This window comes from Aquarana catesbeiana, unplaced genomic scaffold, assembly GCF_042186555.1.
Source record: "Aquarana catesbeiana isolate 2022-GZ unplaced genomic scaffold, ASM4218655v1 unanchor211, whole genome shotgun sequence".
In the NCBI taxonomy this organism is placed as follows: domain Eukaryota; kingdom Metazoa; phylum Chordata; class Amphibia; order Anura; family Ranidae; genus Aquarana; species Aquarana catesbeiana.
Window position 1 is genome coordinate 311965 of NW_027362637.1, and position 25596 is coordinate 337560.

The window sequence follows — 25596 nt, forward strand, 5'->3', positions numbered from 1 at the left end:
CTATGCCTAAACTAGCAGAGGAACAGTTAAAGTCCCTAAATAAACCAATTTCCATAGAGGAAATACAAAAGACAATCATGTCTCGCCCCAACAACAAATCCCCAGGCCCGGATGGGTTTTCCTCTGAATACTATCGCACATACTACTCTATACTGAGCCCACATTTATTAAACATTTACGAGGCTGCTGCTTCCAAAGCTTCATTTCCTCCAGAAATGCTAACTGCCACAATTGTGACTCTTCCCAAACCTGGGAAAACACCATACTCGCCACAAAACTTTTGACCCATACTGCTATTGAATGTCGATCTGAAAATATACGCCAACATTATTGCAAATAGATTAGCTGGGTTCCTGCCTTCTCTGGTGAAACAAGATCAAGTTGGCTTCATTCCAGGTCAGCAGGCCCAGATGCCACACGAAGAATTCTTAACCTTTTTCATAATTGCTGAGTCATCTAGAGTTCCTTCTCTTTTTCTATCCTTAGACGCAGAGAAGGCCTTTGGTAGGATTCATTGGGGGTATCTGAAACGTGTCCTATCCAAATTTGGTATTACTGGTACCATTAGTTCGGCTATATTAGCATTATACACCAACCCATCAGCTATGGTGTTTACAGAAGGCATGTTTTCTAAAAGCTTTCATATTACTAATGGGACGAGGCAAGGTTGCCCATTATCCCCCTTAATATTTGCCCTTTCAATGGAGCCCTTAGCCGAAAAAATACAATCACATCCGGACATAAAAGGCATTACCTCCTCACATCAATCGCACTTTTTGCAGATGATGTGATCCCCTCCCTTTCAAAATCAAACGTATCTCTTCTAGCAATGCACAATATACTGAACCAATTTAATAAAATTTCCAACTATAAAATAAATGCAACTAAATCTAACATACTCATAATAGCTATAGATGGAGACCTTAAACAAAAATTGTCCAAACGATTTCCATACCCATGGTCTAGTAAACCCATACAATACCTAGGTGTATATCTGACGACCCCAAGTTCAAAAATTATTCAAGACTAACTTCATATCCCTCATTTCCTCTATACAAAGTGAATTAAATAGACTACAACCCTTCTACTTGTCTTGGTCAGGGAGTTTGGCAGCATACAAAATGCTTATTCTACCGAAAATGTTATACTATTTTAGAGACCTCCAATGTCAATACCGGCATCGTTTTTTTTAAAACTATGCAATCAAAACTTTGCAGGTTTGTGTGGGCTGACAAAAAACCAAGATGCTCCCAATCATCTCTACAGAAACACAAAAAAGTAGGAGGAGGAATGGGGTTCCCTATACTAAGGGATTACTTCACAGCAAGCCTCCTAGAGCAAACTAAATTCTGGTTTCAATCATCCTCACTAAAGCACTGGGCATCTATAGAAAAATATTGGACATCCCCCCCCCCCCAAAACTTCCTAAGTTCTACACTTCTAGCCAACTCCTTCTCCAATACACACTTTAAATCCACATACCCCATTATCCAGCTGGTAATGAACACATGGAAGCAGTTTTGCTTCTCTAGAAACTTTACAGCGGCATTAACTGATATCCCTACACCTCTGTCATCTATTCAAACCCACATAGCAGACCTCTCCTTAAACACTTGAACGAAAAGGGATTACTCTAGTTACGGACAGGAAAGCTGTTCCATTTAGCATACTGCAAAAGAGATATTCACTTGCTGCCTCAGATTATTAAACCTACACGAGGGTAACTACATTTTTAAAGGCCCATCCTATAATCCCAACTAAGATACCACATGAGGCTTGGTCTTTTTGGAATTAAACACACATTAAAAAATATATATATAAGAAGAGGTTCAATGGAAAGAAGCAGTTAAATATAATCAATGCTTCACAAGATCCAATACATATTGGAAAATGGCTAAAAAAATACTTCTTAGATGGTACTATACCCCTTACATCGCTGCAAAATTCACCAATTCTAGATCAAATGAGTGTTAGCGTAGATGCAGAAAAGTAGGCACCTTACTTCACATGCTTTGGGACTGCCCTAACCTTAAAGGTTTTTTGAAAACTATGGGTATAATTATGGCAGGTAACGCAGAAATAGTCATTTTGAGTGTCCATGTAGACAGATACCCAACAAATCTCAGGCCAATAGTGGTACAGATCTTAATGGCAGCTAGACTGATAGTCCTGGGAAAGTGGAAGTCAGAGCTATCCTCGAACATTAACGAAGTTATTAAAAAAGTCGATGAAGCCTTCAAATATGAACAAATTATGACCCACAAAGAGGGCAATGCTCCCTGCTTTTACAAGCAATGGGATCCTTGGATCCTTCTCCGACAAATTAAATAAACTGGGCTGTATGATTTTCTGAGTGTCCTATACCTCTCCAGGTAATGAGCTAATGTACCCTTGCTTTAGGTTATTGATCTTGAACTACTATACTTGAATATGTACATTTAAACCTTTAAACCTAAAGTTTATGTGTGTATTTTTACAATATGAAAAAATTGTATACTGATAAGTCTTCTTGGCTAGTATATCCCACATGGAATGAGTCAATTTGGATAACTATTACAAGTTAATATTGCGCATTTTTTGCCTTTCTTGCTATGATTGAGGACTCTATATCAGTGTGGATTGTATTTTGAAAAATGTCACCAATAAAAAAATATTTTGCAAAAAAAAAAACTCTTGTAGCTGTGAAACTTTTGGTTCCTTAATGATGGTTTATATATATAATTGCCATGGCTTTGTCTGAGTGTATCTGGATCGAATTACTTTTCAGCAGGATTGTCCACCACTGCAGAGACGGCCAAATCACCCGATGCTCCAGAATGTGGATTGGGAGACAATATCCTGAAGACAACCAAGTCCCCTGCACAGTCCTCACTGCCAAATGAATGTCCCTAGATGACAGAATGTTATGTTGTAGAGGTCTAGAGTGAAACTGGCAAATAGAACTGCTTCAAAAAGGAGGCTACTATCTACCATCAGACCCAAGGCTCCCATGCAGAAGTGGAGTGTCAAATGACTCCTGGACTGGAGAGCTCAAATTTGAGATCAGAGAGTCTAAAATTTCTCTCGTGGAAGAAAAATTCTGGCTTGAGTTGTATCCAGGGCTAGACCCAGATACTCCAAACCATGAATCCGTTCCAGAGAAGATTTCTGAAGGTTCAGGATCCACCTGAACCACTGTAACATCTGAACAGTCAAAGCCATATTGTTCGACGGAGCCTTCTGTGACTGGTCCCTCAACAGGAGTTCCACTAACAATGGAGATGCCATGAAATGCAAAGGGGCTAATACTGGGGCCCTCTCCTTGGTGAACAAACAAGGTACTGATGAGAGGCTGAAGGTCAGGACCATGAACTGGTGATGTAGTGGTCCAACAGCAAAATAAAGAAAGCATTGATGCACTGGAAAGATGGGGAGATGCAGGTACACTTCCCTGATTTTCACAGAAGCCAACAAGGCTCACTGGTGAAAAAAGATGTTGTTGCATCTTTGAGTTTGGCACTCCTGTTATATTTTTATGCTCCGAGTGGCATACCAGGTACCCTTTAAAGGAGAACCTTGCTTTATGTGAGCAGCCATACCACAGCCAGTAAACTTGCTGAATGACTTTTTTCGCCTCATTTTTCTGAGCAAATAAATGTTAAAGTCCCAGTGCCTTTTGGGATATTTTTTTATGAAAAGCTTTGAGATCCAAGATGGGACAAAAGCCTCCTTTGGCTTTGGGAATGATAATATTGTAGTAAAATACTTGAAACCATTCTGCCACAGGAAACAGAACAATGACATCTTGGCCTAGAAGTGTGTGTTGACACAGACATTTTAGGAGGGGAAAAAAAAAAAAGGAGGAGGGGCATTGTAAGGTAGGGGTATGGATATTTTATAGATTGGTCCAGCTTGGACTACTGTAACTATGTATTGACTGTATCTGGCCGATGCCCCCGGAGACTGGAAATCACTGAAGTAGACACCGCTACTCCAGTGATATCCTCTTACTTTCAGGTCCTGTGCTGAGCTGCTGGCTTGTTGCATTCTGAAGACAGCAAGTTGGTGGCTCAGCACAGGTGCTATTCATTTAGAGAATGTTTTGCATTCTCTGAATGAATGCAAAGTGTTCTATGATTGGACAAGGTGGGGAGGAGGGGCAGTAGTAGGAGCATTATCTTGAGCTGCCCTACAGCCATTTGTTTGCCAGTGTTATATCTTCCAGTAGGCATCAATATAACCCTGCAAGTTAAAGACTTCCTTCCTTAATGGACAAGAAAGAAATACTATTTAAATTTAGTTATATGTTGAATATCTACTTTAAAACATAAAAATTGTTTGCTAAAATATGTATCACACTGGGGTAGTATATATACACACACACACACACACACACACACACACACACACACACGTCCTGTTTCCCAGGTTTGCTGCTACATAAAAAAAAAAAAAAAAAAAAGGAAGTATAAAAAGACTTGCCCAGCATGTTGATACTAAGCTTGTCAATAAAATCCCAGATCCTCTCGATCACATCCTGGACCTGTTTCTCACACTTTCCCTGTATGAGAGAAGCACAGAAGAGAAATATTTGTAAAGGATTAGTTACTTATAGTCATGGATGAAGATGTACAATCTGCCTACACATAACACAAGCCACATTGCATACTGATGCATTACTAAGAATATATTATTTAACACATCTTTTAAATCGCATGGCATCTCATGCCTCAGAGGAACAGAGGAAAAGATATTAGTACTGTCCCTATTTAGAGATGGTAGGTCCAATCTTATAGCCTAGTGACATGAACTTCCACTAACAAGGGGCAGAACTCGTGGAAGAGAGGTGCCAGCTTTGGCTACCTGGTTCCTGCAATCAGTCCAGCTTCAAATCAGGTTTCTCCACCAACTGAATTTAGACACATGCCATTGGCAAAACAGAGTGTTTTGATCATGAGCTTGTTTGCACTCTGCCTTTAGGTAGTCATAGAAGGCCTTAATGTGAGCAGGTTCAAATAACAATCAGATATAGTTTGGGACATAAATGACATGAAATAAGAACAAAGCGACAATGCTTTAGAGCCCTGGTGCCCATCATGTGGCCTGTGGGCTGTTGGGCATCATGTAGAAAATCCGAGTGCCAGTGGGGTGCCGAGCACTGAAACGATATGTTCCAGTGCCAGCACTGAAAAAGAGACTTACTCTGGGCAGAGATATGGGCAGAGTTACCTCCACCCACAGTACAAGTCCCACTGCGGGGGGGGGGGGTTACCACCAATGGGAGAGGCTGGTTAAATATCACTGCCAATAACCACCAAAGTTAATAGGTTAAATATTGCATCCACTGAAACCAATGCTGGGGACTATTACTGTGTTCACAGCCACCAATGCTGGAGGTTATTATTGCGTTCACAGACACCTTCACTAACACCAGTGCTGGGGGGGGGGGGGGGGTATTATTACGGTATTAAGTTCACTGACGCAAATGTTGGGAGCTATTATTGTGTTCACAAACACCAATGCTGGGGGTTATTATTGTGTTTACTGACACTAATGCTGGGGCTATTTTAGCATCCACTGATACCGATGCTGGGGGGGGGGTTTGGGGGGGCTATTACATTCACTGACACAAATGCTGGGGGCTATTATTGTATTTTCTGACACCAGTGCTGGGGGTCATTACTGCAGACACTGATACCAGTGCTGGGGGGTTATTACTGCAGACACTGATACCAGTGCTGGGGGTCATTACTGCGGACACCGATACCAATGCTTAGGGTTATTATTGCTTACCCGGATACAAATTGCTAGGGCTTATTATTGGATCCATTGATACTAATGCTGGGGGTTACTATTGCATCAGACACCAATGCTGGTAGTTATTATTGCACCACCGACACCAATGCTGGTAGTTATTGCATCCGACACCAATGCTGGTAGTTATTATTGCATCCACCGACACCAATTCTGGTAATTATTATTATGTCCACCGACACCAATGCTGGGGGTTGTAAATTGTATGTGTGTTTTTTTTTCTCTGTGTAACATTGGTGAGCGTTCTATTTAGTTCATGTTGCAAAGTAAGGAAGTTACAGCATATCTCTCAAAGTAAAGTACAGGTGTTCCCATTGGAAGATTTCCCCTTGTTCTTATTTATCCTGGGATGCAGGGAGCAATAGCCTTAAGCTTGCCATAGTGTTCCCAAGGCAAGACATGTACACAAAATATAATGCCAAAACAAGTGCCTGCTTTTTAATTATTCGAGGGAATAAGGGTGACCCCTGAATGCCGCACATCTATGGTGTCCTACAGAGATAAGTGGAGTGGCAACCTCAACCTGGACTATGACCAGGCCACACCTCCAATGCGTTTCGCTCTGCCCCCCTGGAGCTTAGTCATGGGATTGCTTTTAATTATTACTAGCAGTTTAAAATACAGTACCAATAGATTAATGGTAAAGGTAACACCCTGTCTGGGAGGAGAAGGGGGCTGAAAAAATTGATTTTTAAAACAGCTGTAAAATCCTTTTCTTGGAGTACATCATGGGACACAGAGCACCATAATAATGTGGGACTATGTGGGTTATACGCTTACCTTTAGGTGATTGGACACTGGCAACCAATAGTAAGATGGTTCCTCCCATATAACCCCTCCTACACAGGAAGTGCCTCCGTTTTGTAGCAAGCAATGACGATCCCAGAAAAAAGAGGGGAGGGAACTCTGTGTCCCGTGATGTACTCCAAGAAAAGGATTTTACAGGTAAGCTGTTTTAAAAATCCATTTTTCTTTATCGTACATCACGGGACACAGAGCACCATAATAATGACTATGTGGGTTATGCGCTTACCTTTAGGTGATTGGACACTGGCAACCAATAGTAAGACGGTTCCTCCCATATAACCCCTAGGCCCAATGGATCTGAGATTATAAAGCAGCCTGCAACACGCTGTGGCCAAAAACAGTCTCATTTTGAGATCTCACATCCACCTGGTAAAACCTGATGAACGTATGAACTGAAGACCAAACGGCTGCTTTGCAAACCTGAGCCATAGACACCTGCTGGCGTACTGCCCATGATGCACTAACTCCTCTAGTGGAGTGTGCTTTTAAATCCCGGGGTGGAACCCTGCGCTTTAATCCATACGCCTGGACAATAGTCTGGCGAATCCACCTGGATATAGATGAACTTGTTGCCGGCTATCCTCTTTTAGGATGCTCAGGCAAGACAAAAAAGACAGTTTTCCGAAAAGAAGCTGACATTTCTAAGTAAACCTTTATCGCTCTCACCACATCCAGTGAGTGAAGCGACCTTTCCTCCCTAGTTTTAGGGTTTGGAAAAAAGGAAGGTAAAATGATATCCTGATTCAAATGAAATTTGGAAACTACCTTTGGTAGAAAATCCTGACGAGGACACATGACCACTCTGTCCTGATGAAGAACCATAAAAGGTTCTTTGCACGAAAGGGCGGCCAATTCTGACACCCTTCTAGCCGATGTTATGGCCATTAGGAAAACTAATTTCTTGGTCAATAGGACAAAAGGGATATGCCTAATAGGTTCAAAGGGCTGACTCTGTAAGGCTGACAGTACCAAATTTAGGTCCCAAGGACATAAAGGTGGTTTAAGCGTTGGCCTCAGGTGTGTTACTCCCTTGACAAAGGTTCGCACCAAAGAATGAATTACAATTGGTCTTTGGAAAAAAAACGATAAGGCCGAAATCTGTCCCTTGATTGTCCCTAAAGCAAGCTGCAAGTCTACTCCTGTTTGGAGAAAGGCGAGCACCCTTCCAATCGTATACCTACGAGGGTTCCATTTCCTTTTCTCACACCAAGAAATGTATGACTTCCAGACTCTATAATAGATAGCTCTAAAAACTGACTTTCTAGCGTTTATCAAAGTGGACAAGACTGAACCCATAATACCATGGTCTTTCAATAGTCTGGTCTCAATAGCCAGGCCATCAAATTCAGCAACTGTAAAGAAGGATGGAATATGGGCCCTTGAGACAACAGGTCTGGGCGGCAAGGAAGAACCAACGGATCTCCTACTGCCAACTTCACAATCTCCGAGTACCATGATCTCCTGGGCCACGCTGGGGCCACTAAGATCACCGGCTTCCGTTCCTCCCATATTCTGCGTAGTAAGTGCGGCAGAATTTGGATCGGAGGTAAGGCATATATCAGAGAATACTGATCCCAAGGAACCACTAATGCGTCTATCCCGACAGCAAGTGGATCCTTGGTCCTGGACACAAACCTGTCCAGTTTGGCATTGAATCTGGATGCCAGCAGATCCACATCTGGGGTCCCCCAGTATTGGCAGAACTGTAGAAAAACCTTGGGATGCAGGGACCATTCCCCTGGTAACAATTTCTGGCGACTCAGGAAATGCGCCTGGCAATTGTCCACCCCCGGGATAAACACTGCCGACAGAAACTGCATGTTTTTCTGCCCAGGTTAGTATATGATTTACTTCTCTTTGGGCTGCCCGACTCCTGGTACCTCCCTCGTGGTTGATATACGCCACTACTGTGGAGTTGTCGGACTGAACTCTGACCGGAAAATCCAGCAATCTGGACGTCCAGAATCGCAGGGCCAGACGGGCTGCCCAAATCTCCAGTAGATTGATGGGCAGAGTCTTTTCTGTCTGGGACCATACTCTCTGGACAGACGCTTCCTCTAGGACTGCTCCCCAGCCGAGAAGACTGGCGTCCGTGGTCACCACTCTCCAGGCTACTGGTGGGAAAGACTTCCCTCTTTTTAAGTTGCTGGTTCTTAACCACCAAGAGAGGTTCCATAGAACCTGTGGAGATAGAACCATTGGTTGATCCAAGGTTCGAGCAGACTTGTCCCAGGCTTTCAGGATACTGTTCTGGAACACTCTGGAGTGGAACTGTGCATATGGCACTGCGCTGAAAGATGACACCATCTTGCTCAATAACCTCATGCACAGCTGAACAGAAGGTGTTGGTTCTTTTTTCACCTTCTGTACAAGTTCCACTATGGAGGCGACCTTTAAGGGCGGAAGAAACACTTTTTCTTGGGCGTTGTCCAAGACCAGACCCAGATACACCAAGGTTTGGGTCAGACAAAGAGCTGACTTGTCCAAATTTAGTACCCAACCTAGGCGTTTTAAGACCCGCACTGTACTTGACATGTTTAGAACTAGTGTAGGGCAAGAGCATTCTCTTAGAAGTAGATCGTCCAGGTATCCTATTATGGAGACTCCTTGAGATCTTAGGGAAGCCAATATTGGGGCCAGAACCTTTGTGAAGACCCTGGGGGCCGTGGCTAGAGTGCCACAAACTGGAAATGACTGCCCTCTACAGCGAAACGTAAGAACCTTTGGTGTGGACCGAAGATCGGCACATGAAGGTACGCATCCTTGATATCTATGGATGCCAAATAGTCTCCCTTTCTCAAGGACCTTATTACTGAACGAACCGACTCCATGCGGAAAGATCGGACGTCTACAAAGAAGTTGAGAGCCTTGAGGTCCAAAATGGGCCTTACTTCCCCATTTGGTTTTGGCACGCTGAATAGGTTTGAGTAAAACCCCTTGAATCTTTCCTTGTGCGGGACCTTTACAATTACTCACTGCAGATGGTGTAAAGCTAGGAGTAGGCAACTTCTTTTCTCTGGATCCGTCGGGACCCTTGAGTGTAGAAAGCTGTTCGGGGGAACCTCCTGGAACTCTATTCTGTAACCGTTCTTTACAGTGGAAATGACCCATCTGTCTTGAACCAGTTCTTCCCAGGCCTCCCCAAACATCCGAAGCCTGCCCCCCACCCTTGAGAGCGGGGGCGCCCCTTCACAAGATAGACTTGGAGTTGGGCTTGGGTGGCTTTTGGGTCCAGGGTTTTTTCTGACTGTGTGGTCTTTTAAATCCAGATGGCTGAGGCCGTCAATACCGCTTAGGGGAAGAGGCACCAGGCCCTGGAGGATTAGGAATTTTATAAGAGGGCTGTTTCCCCTTCCTTTTAATAGGAAACAGAGCGCTCTTTCCTCCAGAGTGTTCTTTTGGATATATTTATCCAGATCTTCGCCAAACAGGCACTCTCCGTGAAACGGAAAAGCAGCAAGTAGCCTTTTACATGGCGTCTCAGCAGACCAGTTCTTTAGCCACAATACTCGGCGCATATGAACTGATAGTAACGCAAAACGAGACATCTGTTGGATAGAGTCTTTTAAAGCGTCTACCGAAAAACACAAGGCATGAGGGATCTCTGATAGTTCCTCAGCAGATTCCTCCAGGCCAGGTATGTTCTTTACTATCCTCTTAAAGCGATCCTTTATGCACAGAAGATATGGCAGCGTCTACCAAAGGTGTGCTCCATTTCTTCCTAAACTTCTCCTCCATAGGGTATAAAACAGAAAACCTTTTGGGAGGCAAGTATATCCTTTCAGGATGCTCCCAGTCTGCATAAATCACCTGCTCCAGTAACGGATGCAAGGGAAAAGCTTGGGAAATTTGTTTATGTCGCAACGATCCCAGAGTGGAACAAGAGTGCAGACTCCTGAACCGGGGGTAACTTAAACCCAATTCGTACCATCTCCATTAGAGATTGGATAAACAATTTCTGGCAATGGGAGGCTGAAATTGGCTCCTCAGAGCCAGAGTCCCCAGCCGAGGAATCTTCAGCCTCTCCTACCTCCTGGTCCTTCATGACCACCTCCTCTGGATCCTCTGCCCATTCTGGTTCCAGGTTACCTGGACCCATCTGGCTATAAGAGTCCTGGGGCTCTAGTGACTCACCACTTGGCCCAGGCCCGGGGGAGGGAGATCTATTACGCTTCCTTCCCCCCTGTGTTACAGAGGCAATCATGCCAGCTATTTTGCCTTCAAGACCCGCTAAGGCAGATGCCAAATCATCCTTTGTAACATAAGCCGAGGCAGGTACATTGGTAGTGGCTACTATGCCTGACAAGTGCAATGGCTCAGCCAGGTCAGAAGCAGTAGGTCCTTCAGGAGAAACTGAGGCTGCATTAGCATTGGGTTGGTCTCCTGTCTTTTGTGGAGGGACTCTTACCCCTGTGCTTGCCTTGTTCCCTGTTCCTCGTTTTTTGGAAGACATTGCTTACACACGAGGAAACTAAAAAGGAATACTCCCCACAACTACAACTCGTTTTAAACCTGTCACCGCTGTGTCCAAGACCACCAGGCTCACGTGCCCACCATTCGCTCTGCTTCCTCCATGCGCACGCCAGGAGTTCTATGCTTATAAGCACTAGCATGAGAGCGAGCGCGCGCATCAGTGACCCGCATGGCGCATGCGCCGTCCTGACGATCGCGGCGCACCCGTGACGCAGATAGCCGGTGACGGGCACGCGGCGCGCATGCAAAACATTTTAAAAATGTGTGCCAAACCGGCCTCTAATCCTGGCACATTATAGGCTTATACTAGCAGTTTTACAAGGGGAAATACATATATACATTATATATATATACATTATATACATATTATATATATATATATATATATATATATATATATATATATATATATATATATATATATATATAAAAAGGCCCCAAAGGGAGTACTCACCATCCCAAGCAGCAGGGCCTGTCTTGCCAGACCTAATCTTCCCCCATCACGGCGGGTAGCGCCTCTAAGGACCTTCAGGGACCGGGTCCCCCATATTGGGGTCCACACCCCTGGACCTGTAAAGCACCCTTTATGGTTTCCTTGGGCAAGATTGACCAGGAATACCAACTTTAACAAGGGTCCAGGACCTAAAAAGGACACATTACAAGCAACACCTTGTTCTTGAACCGAGGTTCGGGTACCATCCACTTTAGTTTAGTAAGCCATCCGAATGGATCCGATTATAACGACCTCAGTGGGACATTTCTTTGAAGAAACTGAAGAGCTTCAACAGCCATGACCATCACCTTCAAGACACTGGCAAAAAAAATGAGGCACTTCCTGTGTAGGAGGGGTTATATGGGTGGAAGCGTCTTACTATTGGTTGCCAGTGTCCAATCACTCAAAGGTAAGCGTATAACCCACATAGTCATTATGGTGCTCTGTGTCCCGTGATGTACGATAAAGAAAAGTCCCAGTCATGTAGCCAGAGGGCCTGGTTCTCATGAAAGCATTAAGGAAGCTTACATTTGAAAAATATGGAACATGTTTTTATTTTCACTGAATGGGGGCATTATATAAAACAGAATGCTTTGAAAATTTTATGACAACATGCGCTAAAGTATTTCTAAACTCAAAAACAAAACTTTAACATTTGGACCTTTTGGTCTGTTAAATATACCATTGAAAGGGTTTTGTTAGATCCGTTTGAGAAGTTTAAAAAAAATACCAATTGATCTTGCCAGACTACAGAACCAAGCCTCTCTATATTATGTAGAATAGGAGAGGGGTTGGATTCCACAGCCAAGTCTTATTTATGTTGTACAGTAAATAAATGTCATCTCGATGGGACAAGTGTGTTACTAGCAGAATCACCAGTGGAAAAAAGGGGGGAAAAAAAAGCTTAAAAAACACACAAATGCAATGCCCACATCTGAGGACTAATATGCTACATTATATAATGTTTTTGGTTTACGATTTAGATATGTTTCAGATTGCATACATTGTTGCATGTGTCTTCAATCTGGTGCGAAGAAATGTTTATAAAAAAGCTGGTGTTCCAATGCGAAAACACATGCAGTGGGCCTGAATGCATTCACTGTCACTGCCCAATCATAAGGCCTATATAGATGTTACTGGAAGCCACAAAGACCATCTTTCCCTTTGTGTAGGCAGTGGAAACCTTGGCAGTTATCATTCAGACAAATTTAGGAATTAAAACGCAGCTTACATTGCCATCACAGAAGCCCACAGTGCACGGCTTTCCTTTACGCAGGAAAAGGTACTGCTTCTTATCGCTCATGTACGGACTGCAGATTCCATTGTGGTCCCGGCAGCACACTTTACAGGATTGTTCAGTTTCTAAAAAAAACATAGACCTGATTACTTACAAACAACCACAACATGATAAAAGCCACATATAGTTATATTCCAGGATTCCTCTCATGAAAACTTAGCCAGGATGTAAAATCCAGATTTCCTCAATTTCTTCAGCATTACCCCATCACTCTCTTACCATTGCAGGCACATGACTTGAGATTTTTTTCAATCTCGCAGAAAGGCAGGCACTCTCCACCAATACATTTCCCTGAATCCACGCACTCTGTGTCATCGGCTGCACTGCCAGGTGCGGGGCAATCACTGCTGTTACCTACAATGAGGAAAGTACAGAGTGGACTGTGAGACACGCACCACTGAAAGGAAACCTGTAGGATTTATATTTTAATATACACACTAATAGCACCCATTGATGAAATAATTAATTGGCAATGTGTTCATATGTGAAATCACAGGGTTATATGTAGAGTTTGTACATGGGTTATGTGGGAAATACATACTGAAATATATGAAGCTTTTTTGACTTTAGGTGTACAGTTTTATGCTGGGAATTTTGATATTCTGCCACCAACACACCTCCTCTCCTTTCTCCTATAATCATTTGTGTAATTAATTGGTGTCAGAAAATTAAAGATAAACAGTAACTTCAAATAAGTAATACCTGAAAAGGACACTGCTGCTGGTCCAAACATATTTTAAGCATATAAAGGAAACATAAAAAAAATGTTTTTTTTTTTAAATATTTTTAGAGTCTACACACACACACACACACACAAACCAAAAAAAGCGCGAGCTGGACATCTACGTATGAAAACAGCGATTGTCCTACACGTTATACATCAGCGCAAACGCCAGAGTAAGAGCAATAATTTTAGCACCAGTAAAGTGCTGCAGGCGCACACAATTTTAAGGTTTGACATGGGTCTCTATTTAATTGGCACAACCTTATCTTTTATATTTTACCAAAAAAGGTAATAAATTGCATTTATGCGCCCAGAAATTTACTTTATTGTATTTTTTACTGAAATTTTACAAAGTGCACCTTCGCCAGAGTAGACAAAAATCCTTGCACCGGCCCTGCATCCACCACAAACACTTGAGGTTGCCTGGTCTGGGATATAAACCTGTCCATCTTGTTGTTAAGTAGACATGTGCAGGGGAGAAAAGATTTGATGTAGGGGAGAAAAGATAAATAAAAATAATGATGATGATGAATGTTATTGGCTGATTGTAGCCAAAGAGGAGGAGCAGTAAAATAGCTAGAACTAAGTACACACGTACTTTGGCTTATGGTGTCTGTTGAAAGTTCTAAGCAGATTCAACGGAGCAGGTAAACTATACGGCATTGTACAGTTTAGCTGCTCCGTCGAATCTTCTTTGAACATTCGACAGACACCATAAGCCTTCAATGACAGATTCGACCTTAATTTGGATTTTCAGACTAATGCAATTTTTAATGAAAAACGAAATACATAAAAAACGAATTTCGGGAGTAATTAAATACATTTATTTTTCGGACGAAAACGAAATACCGAAACGAAATATTTCAGTGTGCACATGTCTATTGTTAAGTCTAGACACCAAGAGATCACCAACTGCAGCCATCGGTGCCTTTTTTTGGCCAGTGTCCATTCAACTGAAGGTACTTGTTTTTTGAGAGAACAATCTGTCAGAATGGAGAGCAGAGGAAGGTCTGTTCCTTTTCTGAATGGGACATAGAGAGTGTTCATTACCGATCGCTCTCTATGCTCTGTGATAACTGAGCAAAGTAAACTGTGTGTTACTCTGCTTCAGTTTATAAATGGAGAGGAGCCTCTGTCTCCTCTCCATTTACCTTCAGTGGTGAGAAAAGGACTGGGAAATCTGTCTTCTGTGGCTTTCTCTGTCTCAATGGGGAGATGTCAGGGGTCTGACATCTCACCAAAGCCCCCCCAATAGGGCTAAAAAAAAAAAAAACTACAAACCTACTGACATCACAAGCAAAAACCGACATGGTCCAAGGCACCAAGCAAAATGATTGTGAAAAAAATTAAAAACAAATAAAAGAAAAAGAAAAGAAAAACTACTGACACTGACATGAGTAGGGACTTGGTGGGAGCAGTCAGGTGACACGAGTAGGGACTTGGTGGGAGCAGTCAGGTGACACGAGTAGGGACTTGGTGGGAGCAGTCAGGTGACACGAGTAGGGACTTGGTGGGAGCAGTCCACGAGTAGGGACTTGGTGGGAGCAGTCAGGTGACACGAGTAGGGACTTGGTGGGAGCAGTCAGGTGACACGAGTAGGGATTTGGTGGGAGCAGTCAGGTGACACGAGTAGGGACTTGGTGGGAGCAGTCAGGTGACACGAGTAGGGACTTGGTGGGAGCAGTCAGGTGACACGAGTAGGGACTTGGTGGGAGCAGTCAGGTGACACGAGTAGGGGCTTGGTGGGAGCAGTCAGGTGACACGAGTAGGGACTTGGTGGGAGCAGTCAGGTGACACGAGTAGGGAATTGGTGGGAGCAGTCAGATGACACGAGTAGGGACTTGGGGGGAGCAGTCAGGTGACACGAGTAGGGACTTGGTGGGAGCAGTCAGGTGACACGAGTAGGGACTTGGTGGGAGCAGTCAGGTGACACGAGTAGGGACTTGGTGGGAGCAGTCAGGTGACACGAGTAGGGACTTGGTGGGAGCAGTCAGGTGACACGGGTAGGCTGTAAGCTTTGAGCTCATTCAGCCTTACTGGGTGTAATTGTGGAAAGTGAGACATCCACCCCTCCCCCACATAACACATTCTTGATCAATATGTGAATAAGAATTAATACATATAACAACTAGTTGGGGGATGGATGAGAGCTTATTCAAAGGCTGGATTATGCCTGCAGCTCTGTAATGTGTATAGCTAGCTTATTAAAAAACACAGCACCATAGGTCCTTTATAGGCAGAAAACCAGGTATGTAATTATATAGGGCAGGAATCCTTAGTAAACTCATTATAGGGACTTCTATCTGTCTGTTCTGCAGAGAAAAGAAACTGTCACAGAATTAGAACGATTGCTTTCATAGGAATAAACCAGAGCTCATGGAGCAGTATGTACATTATATCATACAAATGCTATTGCTGCTTGTGTGAAACATTTTGCAGTCTGGCAGTACACTGCCCCTTATCCCAATAGACCCCCGTGGCTGTCACCTGCTCTTCTGAAGCTATGCTATGTTGCCATTTACCTGTGCAAAAGGACTCTCCTTTACAAGTGGCATTAATGGCCTCCTGGCATTTCTTCTGAGCAGTTTCAAACTGGCAATTTTTACAGCATGGACTGTTGCGATCACTGAAATATGTAAAATATATATTTATATAAAGACAATCAGAAAGACACTAGATTCGGTAACACTGCTATCTAAAAAAATGTGGTTCATTCAGTGTCTGATGTAAAACACAACAGCAAATCTGATCTTACCTTTCAACAGTTCAACTGTAATAAATAACATCAAAAAAGGTACACTGCTGCCATCTTTTGTTACTGGTTAAAAGAAACCTGTGCTAGAAGAAATATGCAAGCTCTGAGTGCTTACCAGTTTTTGAAAATGCTACCTATCTGGCGGTCTTTGGTTTTAGTCCTTGGTGTTACTGACTTGGAGGAGATATGAAGCCAGAACTTCTGAAATGTATTGATGGCCTGGGCAGTAACTGTAAGAATTGGAGACCCTAAGTCAGCATGACAGTGGGGCAGCTGTCACCTTTAGGTCAGCAACAGCAGCTTTAATACTCCTCCCAATACAGGCTTCCTTTAAGACATATTTACTCCACCCAGTGTTAAAATGCACACTGTCATATTCTAGAAAACAATTACATTAAGCCAAACACCATTTCAATTTAACGACAGAGCAAATTTAAAATTTCAGATGTTGGTCTATAATTCTGCAATATCTGATACCAAGATGACACAATCACTGTTTTTTGTGATTTCCTAGTTAATTTAATATTCAATATACTTTACAGGCAAAACTTAAAAAAATAAAAAAAGGGAAAAAAAAACCCTTGTATCCAGTTTCAAAACAATTAGTGTTACTATAGATACAAAGTGCTAGTCCAGTTTTTGACTTCTACCTACAGGTCAGCGTATAATAAGGCTTACCTGTAGGTACAGTAAATATCTCCTAAACGTGCAACGTTTAAGGGGATATTTACTTTAGTAGCAGCTAGTGACATCAGCGGCACATGCGCACTATGCTCTCAGTGCGATGCACACTAGCACATTATGGCATTATCCTGCAGGGGCCTTTTTTTCAGTTTACTACTACTTTCTAATAAAAATCAAACCAATTAAAAGAAAAAAAAAAGGCTAAGGAGAGAATGGAATTCATTAGTTAATGACAACAAAGGGATAATCAAATGTAGAAAACCTTGACAGTGTAATTACAGTAATCAGCACAGAAAGAGCTGTCAGTTCACTGACATAGACTAGGACACTGGCTCTCAAAGTAATGACAGGACCCAACATTTACACCCACAGTAATGCGCCCAGAAGGAACTGACTGGAGGGAGTTTAAATGTCCAAGGTCCTTACATGGTTAAGGATCAGCCCCTCAACGTTTTCCTGTAGATTTTCTCAAGATGCACACCAGGTAGTGGAAAAGCTCCTAATCTGCATGCTGTCCATCTACAAGTCAAATCCTGCATTTAATTATATGCATATGCTAGGGGAAGGATGTGGCTAGATAAAGATCTCATCCACCTAAGGCTGGGTTCACACATATGTGAATCGGATGTGTGTTTTCTTCGCATTACAGGCAAGTGTTAATGCATGTCCAGGAAGGCCATGGTCCGGATTGAAAAAGGGTCTGGTGTGTGCTTGGGTCCAGTTTGGGTGCAAATTCAGACGAAAATTCAGGCCTGAATCGCACCTGAACCGGTGAACACACACGCACAGGACCCCAGGTACGAACCCGAGGCCGCACATATGTGAACCCAGCCTAAAAGAAAACCAATTTTGCATTCAGCATTATCAGCCATGCTTTAAAGCTATGCCTAGATGGACAGATGTCTCCCTTAGCACAAGGGGTAGAGAGAATTATCCTATACTTTGTAACAGACCTACCACTAATGTTCTGTGTGAATCATCCAATGAAAACAAACAGCATAGGACTGAGTACTTCTTTTCCTTTATTAAAATGCAAGAGGAAAAATGCAGGTTTTAAAAGGCAAGAATATGGAAGCAATGACAAATTTTAATGCCTAGAAATACTCATCATCACCCTCTAGGGCAGGCCTGAAGAGTCTGATCCCTGTCTTGGTCTTGTATCAGACATCACATCAAGATTAAACTGTTTATAGCCACGCTAAGAGGCATCTCTGGGAAGTTCTAAAGCGGTGGACCTCTGCTTGAGCTAATGAGACTATAAACCTTAACAATTGATCAAAGTGAATATAAAGTTTATCACCTAATTGATGTTCTTTAGTTGAGTTTGAACTGAAATGTATATTTATTATTTTTCATCCCATGCTCAGCGATCCCCTGGATGAACACAGGAAATGTTCTCTACATATCGCACTGTGTTCATTCAGAAGGGAAGACGTGGTAAACATCAGCCCCCTGTTTACTGTGTCTTTCTGTTTTGTAAATGAACACAGAACAATGTATTGAGAGCATTTGCTATTTTTAATACATTGCAGAGCTGCTGCTTTAACTGAAGGCTGTGTGTGCTGAGGTCGTTCTGCCTGGATAAGGGAGGAGGAGAGCAGATGTGTGTGTTGTCTGAAGTTTCGGGAGCGAGCAGAGAGCCCAGACCCGGCAATCAAACAGAGAAGAAGGAAGGGGGGGATCCCGACCAGACTGTCGGCATGACACTCCAGAAAAGACTGTAGCCCCTCCCATATGTAATTAATTATTTTAACAGAAAGGATGCACTTTTTAGAGGGCTGGAAAGATTTGTAGGTACTAGCAGCTCATAAGGATTAAGATTAAGCAAAAAATAAATACATTTTTTTTTTAAAAAAGGAAGAAACCTATACTTCTCTTTTAAAGTTAACCTAACAGATTAGGCTTAGAACGTGGCAGAGAGCAGGAGTAGAGAGTGGAAATCCACTTTAAACTTTTATTCTCATTGTAAATGACAGTTTTTCTGTAGTAGGTTGTATACATCGTACAGATGCGCCACTTCACAAGCAGGTTGAGGGCGTCCCTCTGGCATGTTATTTAAAGGAATTTTGCATTTTTAAGGTTTCATTGTAAGCATTCAATTACAAGCTTTGCTCGCAGGATTCTCTGTTTCATTAGGCGCAATTCGCTAATTTAAGAGATTCAATTGTCATTTATTTTATCTCATGGTTATTTTCTTCTTTCACAGAAGCACGATCATCATTTTCTTACAAGAAATGGGCATTTTAACGGCTGTCTGTCTCCACTAGGGAGATTTAGTCTCTCCTTCACCTGGTGACCACTGTCACCGGGACTGAAAGTAAAGAAACTCTAAAATTTTGAGCTGCCACCAAAAAGAAAAGCTAATCATCAATGGGGACATTTTTATGATGACAACTGTCTCCTTCTGAAGTTGCTATTTTGATCATCTGTCATCTTCTTCCAGGTAATTTAATCAAACTACTAACCTTCACAAATGAGAACACCACCGTTTGTCTTCACACTCAGGTATGTGCATTTAAATGACTGTTCCAACATCAAAGTGCATGGTATTTTCCACACCATTTGCTAGCAATTTTGATTCTTTTTTTCTATAGGATTTAGTGATGGGTTGCTACAAGGATTCCTTTATCAAGCACAAAATTGTGAATAGAGCATTACCAGCAGTATCATGATTTGTATCGATTGGACAAAATGCACAACTCAAGGTTACCAAGGAGAGAGTCCTTAAAATGGTCACAACCAGACACCCATTCCTAATAGTGCTAACATCTCATTTGTCCTTGACACTATACTGACCTGCATATTGTGTTCTCCCTGAATTTGCAGTCGGAGGTACAACAGAGATCGTTGTGCTGACGTAGCAGGCCTGGGTCACAGTCCTCCCCCTCATCCACTCTCGAGTTTCCACACACTTTGTTGTTGCGTTCCTTAAAGCAGATGGATGCCTTGCTCATAAGTGTGCGCAGGATGGATTCTCTGCTGCAGCTAGAGAACATCTGAGAGAGGGAAACATGAGTTTATTCACTGTATGCATGTCACTAACGCTCTCCAAGAAATACAGACTAGAAGTTATATTAGCAACAAATTAAGGTTTTTCACCTAATGCATTCTTTTTCTTACCTTAGCCCGATCCGATCCAGCGATGTGCTCAAGCGCAGCGGCTCCGGCCGCTGTCGATTTCCTCATTGGAAGCTAGAAGCAGCAGCCATTGGCTGTTGTCAATCAAAAGCTGTGACACGGGAGCGGGAGGCAGGGCTGAGTTCCGCCGTCCATGTTAATGGATGCATCAGTGGGACTTGGAAGCACCCATGGAAAGTGGCTTTCTATGGGGGCACCCGATGAGGAGGAGGGGCCTGGAGCACCAGCGGTGGACCCCAGAAGAAGATGATCAGGCCTGCTCTGTGCAAAACCATTGCACAGAGCAGGTAAGTATAGACAGGTTTGTTTTTTTTAAATGACGTTTACAACCTCTTTAACTGTCACCCACCAGTGAAATAGGAGAACTTGAGAATATATTTAATGGAGCAGCTGTAATGCAAAAATGTGACTAAATTTGTTTAGTTTGAAATAAAGCAAAAGAAGAGAGAAAAGTGTTGGTAAAGCTCCAGTGGGTATGAAATATACATGAACAAAAGTGCCCAAATTACTTTTCCTTTTTGAGCAACATTGATTTAGCACTGTGTATCAAAAATTTGTCACATTTAGTTATTTTTCCCCCCATTTTGTTGCATCATAGTACTGCTGATTTCCTGTAGCATTTATGCAGCCACTTTGTCATACATTAACTTGAGGATGGCTACACTGGCTACACTGAATTTCTCAAGGTGGGTTTCCTGATGTTGACAACAGTTTCTCATAAAAAGGGGGGCCTGAACACCACATTTTAGCTATGCAAAACCATAAAGGGTTCTTTCCAGGATAAAGCTACCAATTTAGACACTCGCCTCACAGAGATGATGGCTACAAGGAATTTCACCTTGTGGATAAGAGTAGAGAGAAGACTGTCTAATGGCTTCAAACAGCGATTTCTGAAGCACAAGAACCAAATTCCGATCCCACAGAGGAACGGACGGGGGGAGACCCCCTGTACAAAGGCCTGAATCAAGGAGTGAGAGGCCAACTCTGAAACAGGATATAAAAGCCAGAAACCTTGGCAAATGGAACTGCTTCAAAGCATGCTAAATTCAAGCCCCTGGACACTTATACAAATGCAGAAAGTCGGGCGCCTGTTGGACTGGAGAGCTTAAATCTGAAACCAGAAAGTATGACGTTTCACCTGAGCTGTTTAAAGGACTAGACCTCAACACTAAACAATGAGTCTGTTCCAGCAACGATTCCTGACGGTTCAAAACCCATCCAAACCGCTGTAATATCTGGAAAGTCAAGGCCACGTAATCCAAGCAAGCCTTGTTCCCTCAACAGGAGGTCATTCTAATATCCCGTAATGGGGATGCCATGAGAACGCAGCATGGCTAATACTTGGGCTAGAAAGTTGGTGAACACCCAATGTGCATGCCAGAGGCTGAAGAGCAGGACCACAAATTGGTAGCATAACGACCCCACAGCAAAATGGAGGAAACAATGTGCTGCATAGATAGGGACATACGGGTAAGCAAACCTTGATATTCTCAGAAGCCAGAAAGTCGCCCTGGGGAAGGAAAGGGATGACTGATTTGGTGGAATCCAGGAATCATTTCTAAGCTCAAATTAAGACATCCACAGCTTTGAGATCCAAAGCAGCTGCCCACTTGGGGTTTGAGAATAGTAAACAGACTGGAGTAAAACCCCTAAAACCATCCTGCCACAGGAAGTGGGGCAATGACATCCTCATCCAGAAGACCCAAGAGGGATCAATAGAGATCTGCTAATCTGTGCAGTGAAGGAAGGAGCAGGAAGTTGGAAGAGAGAAACCAAGGAGGGTGCAGGGAGAGAAACTTTGCTTTGTAACCCAGGGACACCCACTTCCTACACCCGTGATGCAAGTTGTCCAAGCATCTGCAAATGGAAATGGAAAGTGGGAGGGTGCCATCAAGCAGAAAAAGGCTTGTCTGAGGCTTTAGCAGACTTCGAGTACCAGAGAAAGTCAAGCGAGTGAAGAAGCAAAACGGAACGTTACTTAACAGCGAGAGAGGGAAAAGACAATACAATCAGTTAGGCTTTTAACATGTTTACCACTAAGGAAGATAGGTATGCCTACTACAAGTAACGTCCTTGGTGATTTTAGCAAGAGTCAGTTTGAAGATAGTCTTTGACTTCTTGCACAAAGGTCATTCCTTTCTATCATTTTTAACCAAAGTACCTTATGCATGTGTACTGACACGAGACACATGGGAGAGATAAGACAAGAGGCTTCCAGCAGACTGTCACAGCTGAAGTTTAAAGTTACAAGAAAAACAGAAATGGAAGATGTGCACACCTAGTGCATTACCAAAAATAATTTAATAATAAGAAATTTTTATATAAAAGTGGGCACTCACAAAATGCAACTGACAAAAGGCCATAAACACAGTGCATGGACATGCACAGAACACAGGGTACTTCTAACGCGTTTCGGGGGCGCACCCCTGAGTAGAACTTTGATTTTCCATCCATTCTGCTACCCGCCTGCAGTGACCGTGGTCACCTACATTAATCCGGCCTGCACCTGCTACCAGTTGACAGGGTTTCAAGAGTGCTTGAGGCCTTGCCTCTTACCCTGAGCCTATGTGTTGCCTTACCACCACGCAAACACAACATGCGATTCAAGCTCTTTTGAGTGTCCCCAGCTCACACCTAACAGCTCTGGGGCTGCTTGTAGTATGCCCAATGATGGTGTAGATGACTCCAGTCATTTTGTCCTCTGCTCCCGGACTCTATCCAGTACTCCAAGTCCTCTTAAAGTGTTTGTAACCCTAAAAATCCCTTTCACTGCCTGCCCCTCTCCTTTATCTAGCTATAACGCACAGTGTAAGTGTTTATTGAAATCGATGCCTGTAAATGCCTTTTTTTTTTTAGGTATCTTCAGGCCGGTCACGTGACTCCCAATCACTCTCCCACTCTGATCCAGGGCTACAGCCGGAGGGGCTGAGATCTCCCCTCTGACATCAGCCGAGACCGCCGTGCTGGCCGCTCAGCCCCTCCTGCTGTAGCCCTGGATTGGACTAGGAGAGCCGCTGGGAGTCACATGACCGGCCAAAAGTTATCTGACAAAGGTATTTAGAGGAATGAATTTCAATAAACACTTACACTGTGCGTTATCGCTGGATAAAGGAGAGGGGCAGGCAGTGACATTTTTTTAAAGTTTTATGTACTACTAATAGCGGCGGGGGGGGGGTGGAGACAGCTCACATAGACACATGGAGCTGACAGGCAGGGAGGGAGGGGGGAGAGGATGACAGAAGAGAGCTGTGAATGACGGAGGCACGTAAACTGACCACGGTGTCAAGGCCCAGCTGCCATGATAAACCATGGTCAGTTTACAGGGGGGAGGGCAGACACAGGCAGGATCAGCCAGGTCCTGCCTGTTTCTGTCCTCCCCCCTCGGCCTGACTGTCTCTCAGAGCCTCACCAAGTAGGTTTTAACTAAGACTCACTAAGTAGGTCTTCATAGGTAGGGCAAGCACGGAGGCAATGCCAGTGGCTCTGGACCTGGAAAACGCTCAGTGCCCTACATGGAACCTAGTTCCCAAAGGTCACTATCAGCCTAGCCCTGCAACATTCAGTTCAGCAGGGTCTGGACACAGTACTCCAGAAGTCAGGTTAATGTCAGATAGCTGCCATTGAAGAGACAAGGATTTAGCTGCGATTTTAAGAAAAAAAAAAAAAGTTGAATAAAAAAAAATGTACTAGCAAAAAATAGGTTAATCTTACCACAGCAGAATTAAGAAGGACGACCATCCTTCCAGGACACTAGCAAAAATGGAGGCATGCTGGTAGTAGTTTACCTGTGTCCAATCTTCCTGTACATGGCAGTATAACCTGAAGGTTAAAAACCTCCTGTGTCCCCTCAAGGGACAGGGCAAAAACACAATTTATCCAACTTCTATTCTTGTGGGAGACATGAGGAGGATGGTTGAGAAGCTCAGAAATAGCCTAGCTATTCACTCAAACTCTTTCCTATTGACTCTAAAGTTCTCCCTGGCCATCTGGAAGATAAAACTACTGCCCCCACATTTTTGGGCCTTCCCCAAGGCTTCCTAAGCCAGCCTCCATGAGTTCATCCACACAAGGTGCCTGCAGCACTTCATCTGACAAAACATTTTCAAACCAACCAAAATGCACATATTCCATTATGTGTAATGTTGTATGAGAAGGGCAGCAGCTTTAAGCACTGTACTTTTCTAGTGTCTAAGAAAAGGAACAATCATTTGCTAAAACTCTATACAATAGTTGGACAAAAGGTATAATCCTATGTAGGCGATAATGAAAATGATTGCACATGGCTACATTAACAAAGAACATAAACTGTGTAAAACAGAGCAGTGTACCTTATTGTTCTGGTGGTCTCCACTCACAGCTATAGGGTACATCACATATTTCCCACCTCGATCCTCACTGGGTGCACACAGCTCCATGCTGTCTGGATCGTGTTCAGACCCGAAGTTATGGCCCAACTCATGAGTAGTCACCAGGTCAGCCTCCTGTCCGGAAATTACACACGTTAGACCACAAAAAAGACAAATGCAGAGTCCAAGTTAAAGAACACCTGTGATTTTTTGATAGTTTGAGTCAAATACTGCGGCCAAAAAAATTAGATTTACCTGTAAATTCAATATCTAATAGTGCAGTACAGGACACAGGCAAAGTATTCATAGACCCTGGATTATAGGCTGCACCTTCACAAAGACACGCTCCCTGAGTAGCTTCTCTATAACGCCACCCCATGAGGCCTCAGGTTTGTAGCAAGTAATGCAGAGTAACCAAGTAATGGATGGGAAGGTGGCCTGTGTCCCCAGCGGCTATGGGGAGTGGTGGGGTCTGAACTTCCGCTTTGATCACCTGGGAAGTCAGTGAGAACCTGTCTAAATCATGTACCTGCACCCCCAAAAGCCATTCCAAAATGTAGGAGGGAGGAAAAGTGTTACGTCTCCTTTTGGGTGAATTTCCCTTTTCAGTGTTGTGTGAGCAATCACAGCAAAGAGCAAATGTTCACCTGAGGTTTAACCATGGTCAACATTCGTCTGGTTTCCACCATAGCTATGGGTGAGGGTATTCCCCAATGGGGACACCCACACCCTACTCACAGAGTAGGGTGTGGAATATAGGATAAGCATGTCCAGAAGAAGTATGCGGGAACCTAGGTGTAGATCGTCCTGTAACGAATCCTTGTGGCGAAAGGGTGGGAGGAAGCACCTGAGTACCTTATAAGGGCTCTAGGAGGAAGTAGCGGTAAATTAGGCAACCAGTGGTGTGATGTAACTAAGTGATTTAATTCTAGTACCAAGTTTATGAAGTTTACACTGGAAAGTCAACACATTCCAAGCAAAGCCCTGTTTTTTGTAGTAATGGTCAGAGGTACAGGGTGACCTTTTCTTATCTGTCCACAACACTGCATTCTTATAAATATATAGTGTGTGTGTGTATATATATAT

At 43.3% G+C, this 25596-nt stretch overlaps 1 protein-coding gene and 1 long non-coding RNA gene across 2 annotated transcripts in view; one reads left to right on the forward strand and one right to left on the reverse strand.

Annotated features, from left to right (window-relative positions):
• LOC141121500 (uncharacterized) overlaps positions 1 to 25596 on the forward strand; it is a 1788704-nt gene that overhangs the window by 311964 nt on the left and 1451144 nt on the right. The window lies entirely within an intron of this gene.
• LOC141121504 (disintegrin and metalloproteinase domain-containing protein 17-like) lies at positions 4192 to 24674 on the reverse strand. Its single transcript, XM_073611132.1, has 8 exons — positions 24493 to 24674; positions 19823 to 20022; positions 16110 to 16213; positions 13566 to 13580; positions 13083 to 13217; positions 12798 to 12928; positions 4392 to 4540; positions 4192 to 4243 (listed from the first exon to the last, which is right to left on the reverse strand). The coding sequence occupies exons 1-8, from the start codon at positions 24577 to 24579 to the stop codon at positions 4192 to 4194; spliced, it is 873 nt and encodes a 290-aa protein (XP_073467233.1). The 5' UTR covers positions 24580 to 24674.

Coding starts and splice junctions, on each gene's coding strand:
- LOC141121504 (XM_073611132.1), bottom strand. CDS start 24,579: ATGGAGCTGTGTGCACCCAGTGAGGATCGAGGTGGGAAATATGTGATG. Junction 20,023..24,492: donor GAGACCACCAGAACAATAAG/GTACACTGCTCT, acceptor TCCCTCTCTCAG/ATGTTCTCTAGCTGCAGCAG. Junction 16,214..19,822: donor AGGGAGAACACAATATGCAG/GTCAGTATAGTG, acceptor TACATATTTCAG/TGATCGCAACAGTCCATGCT.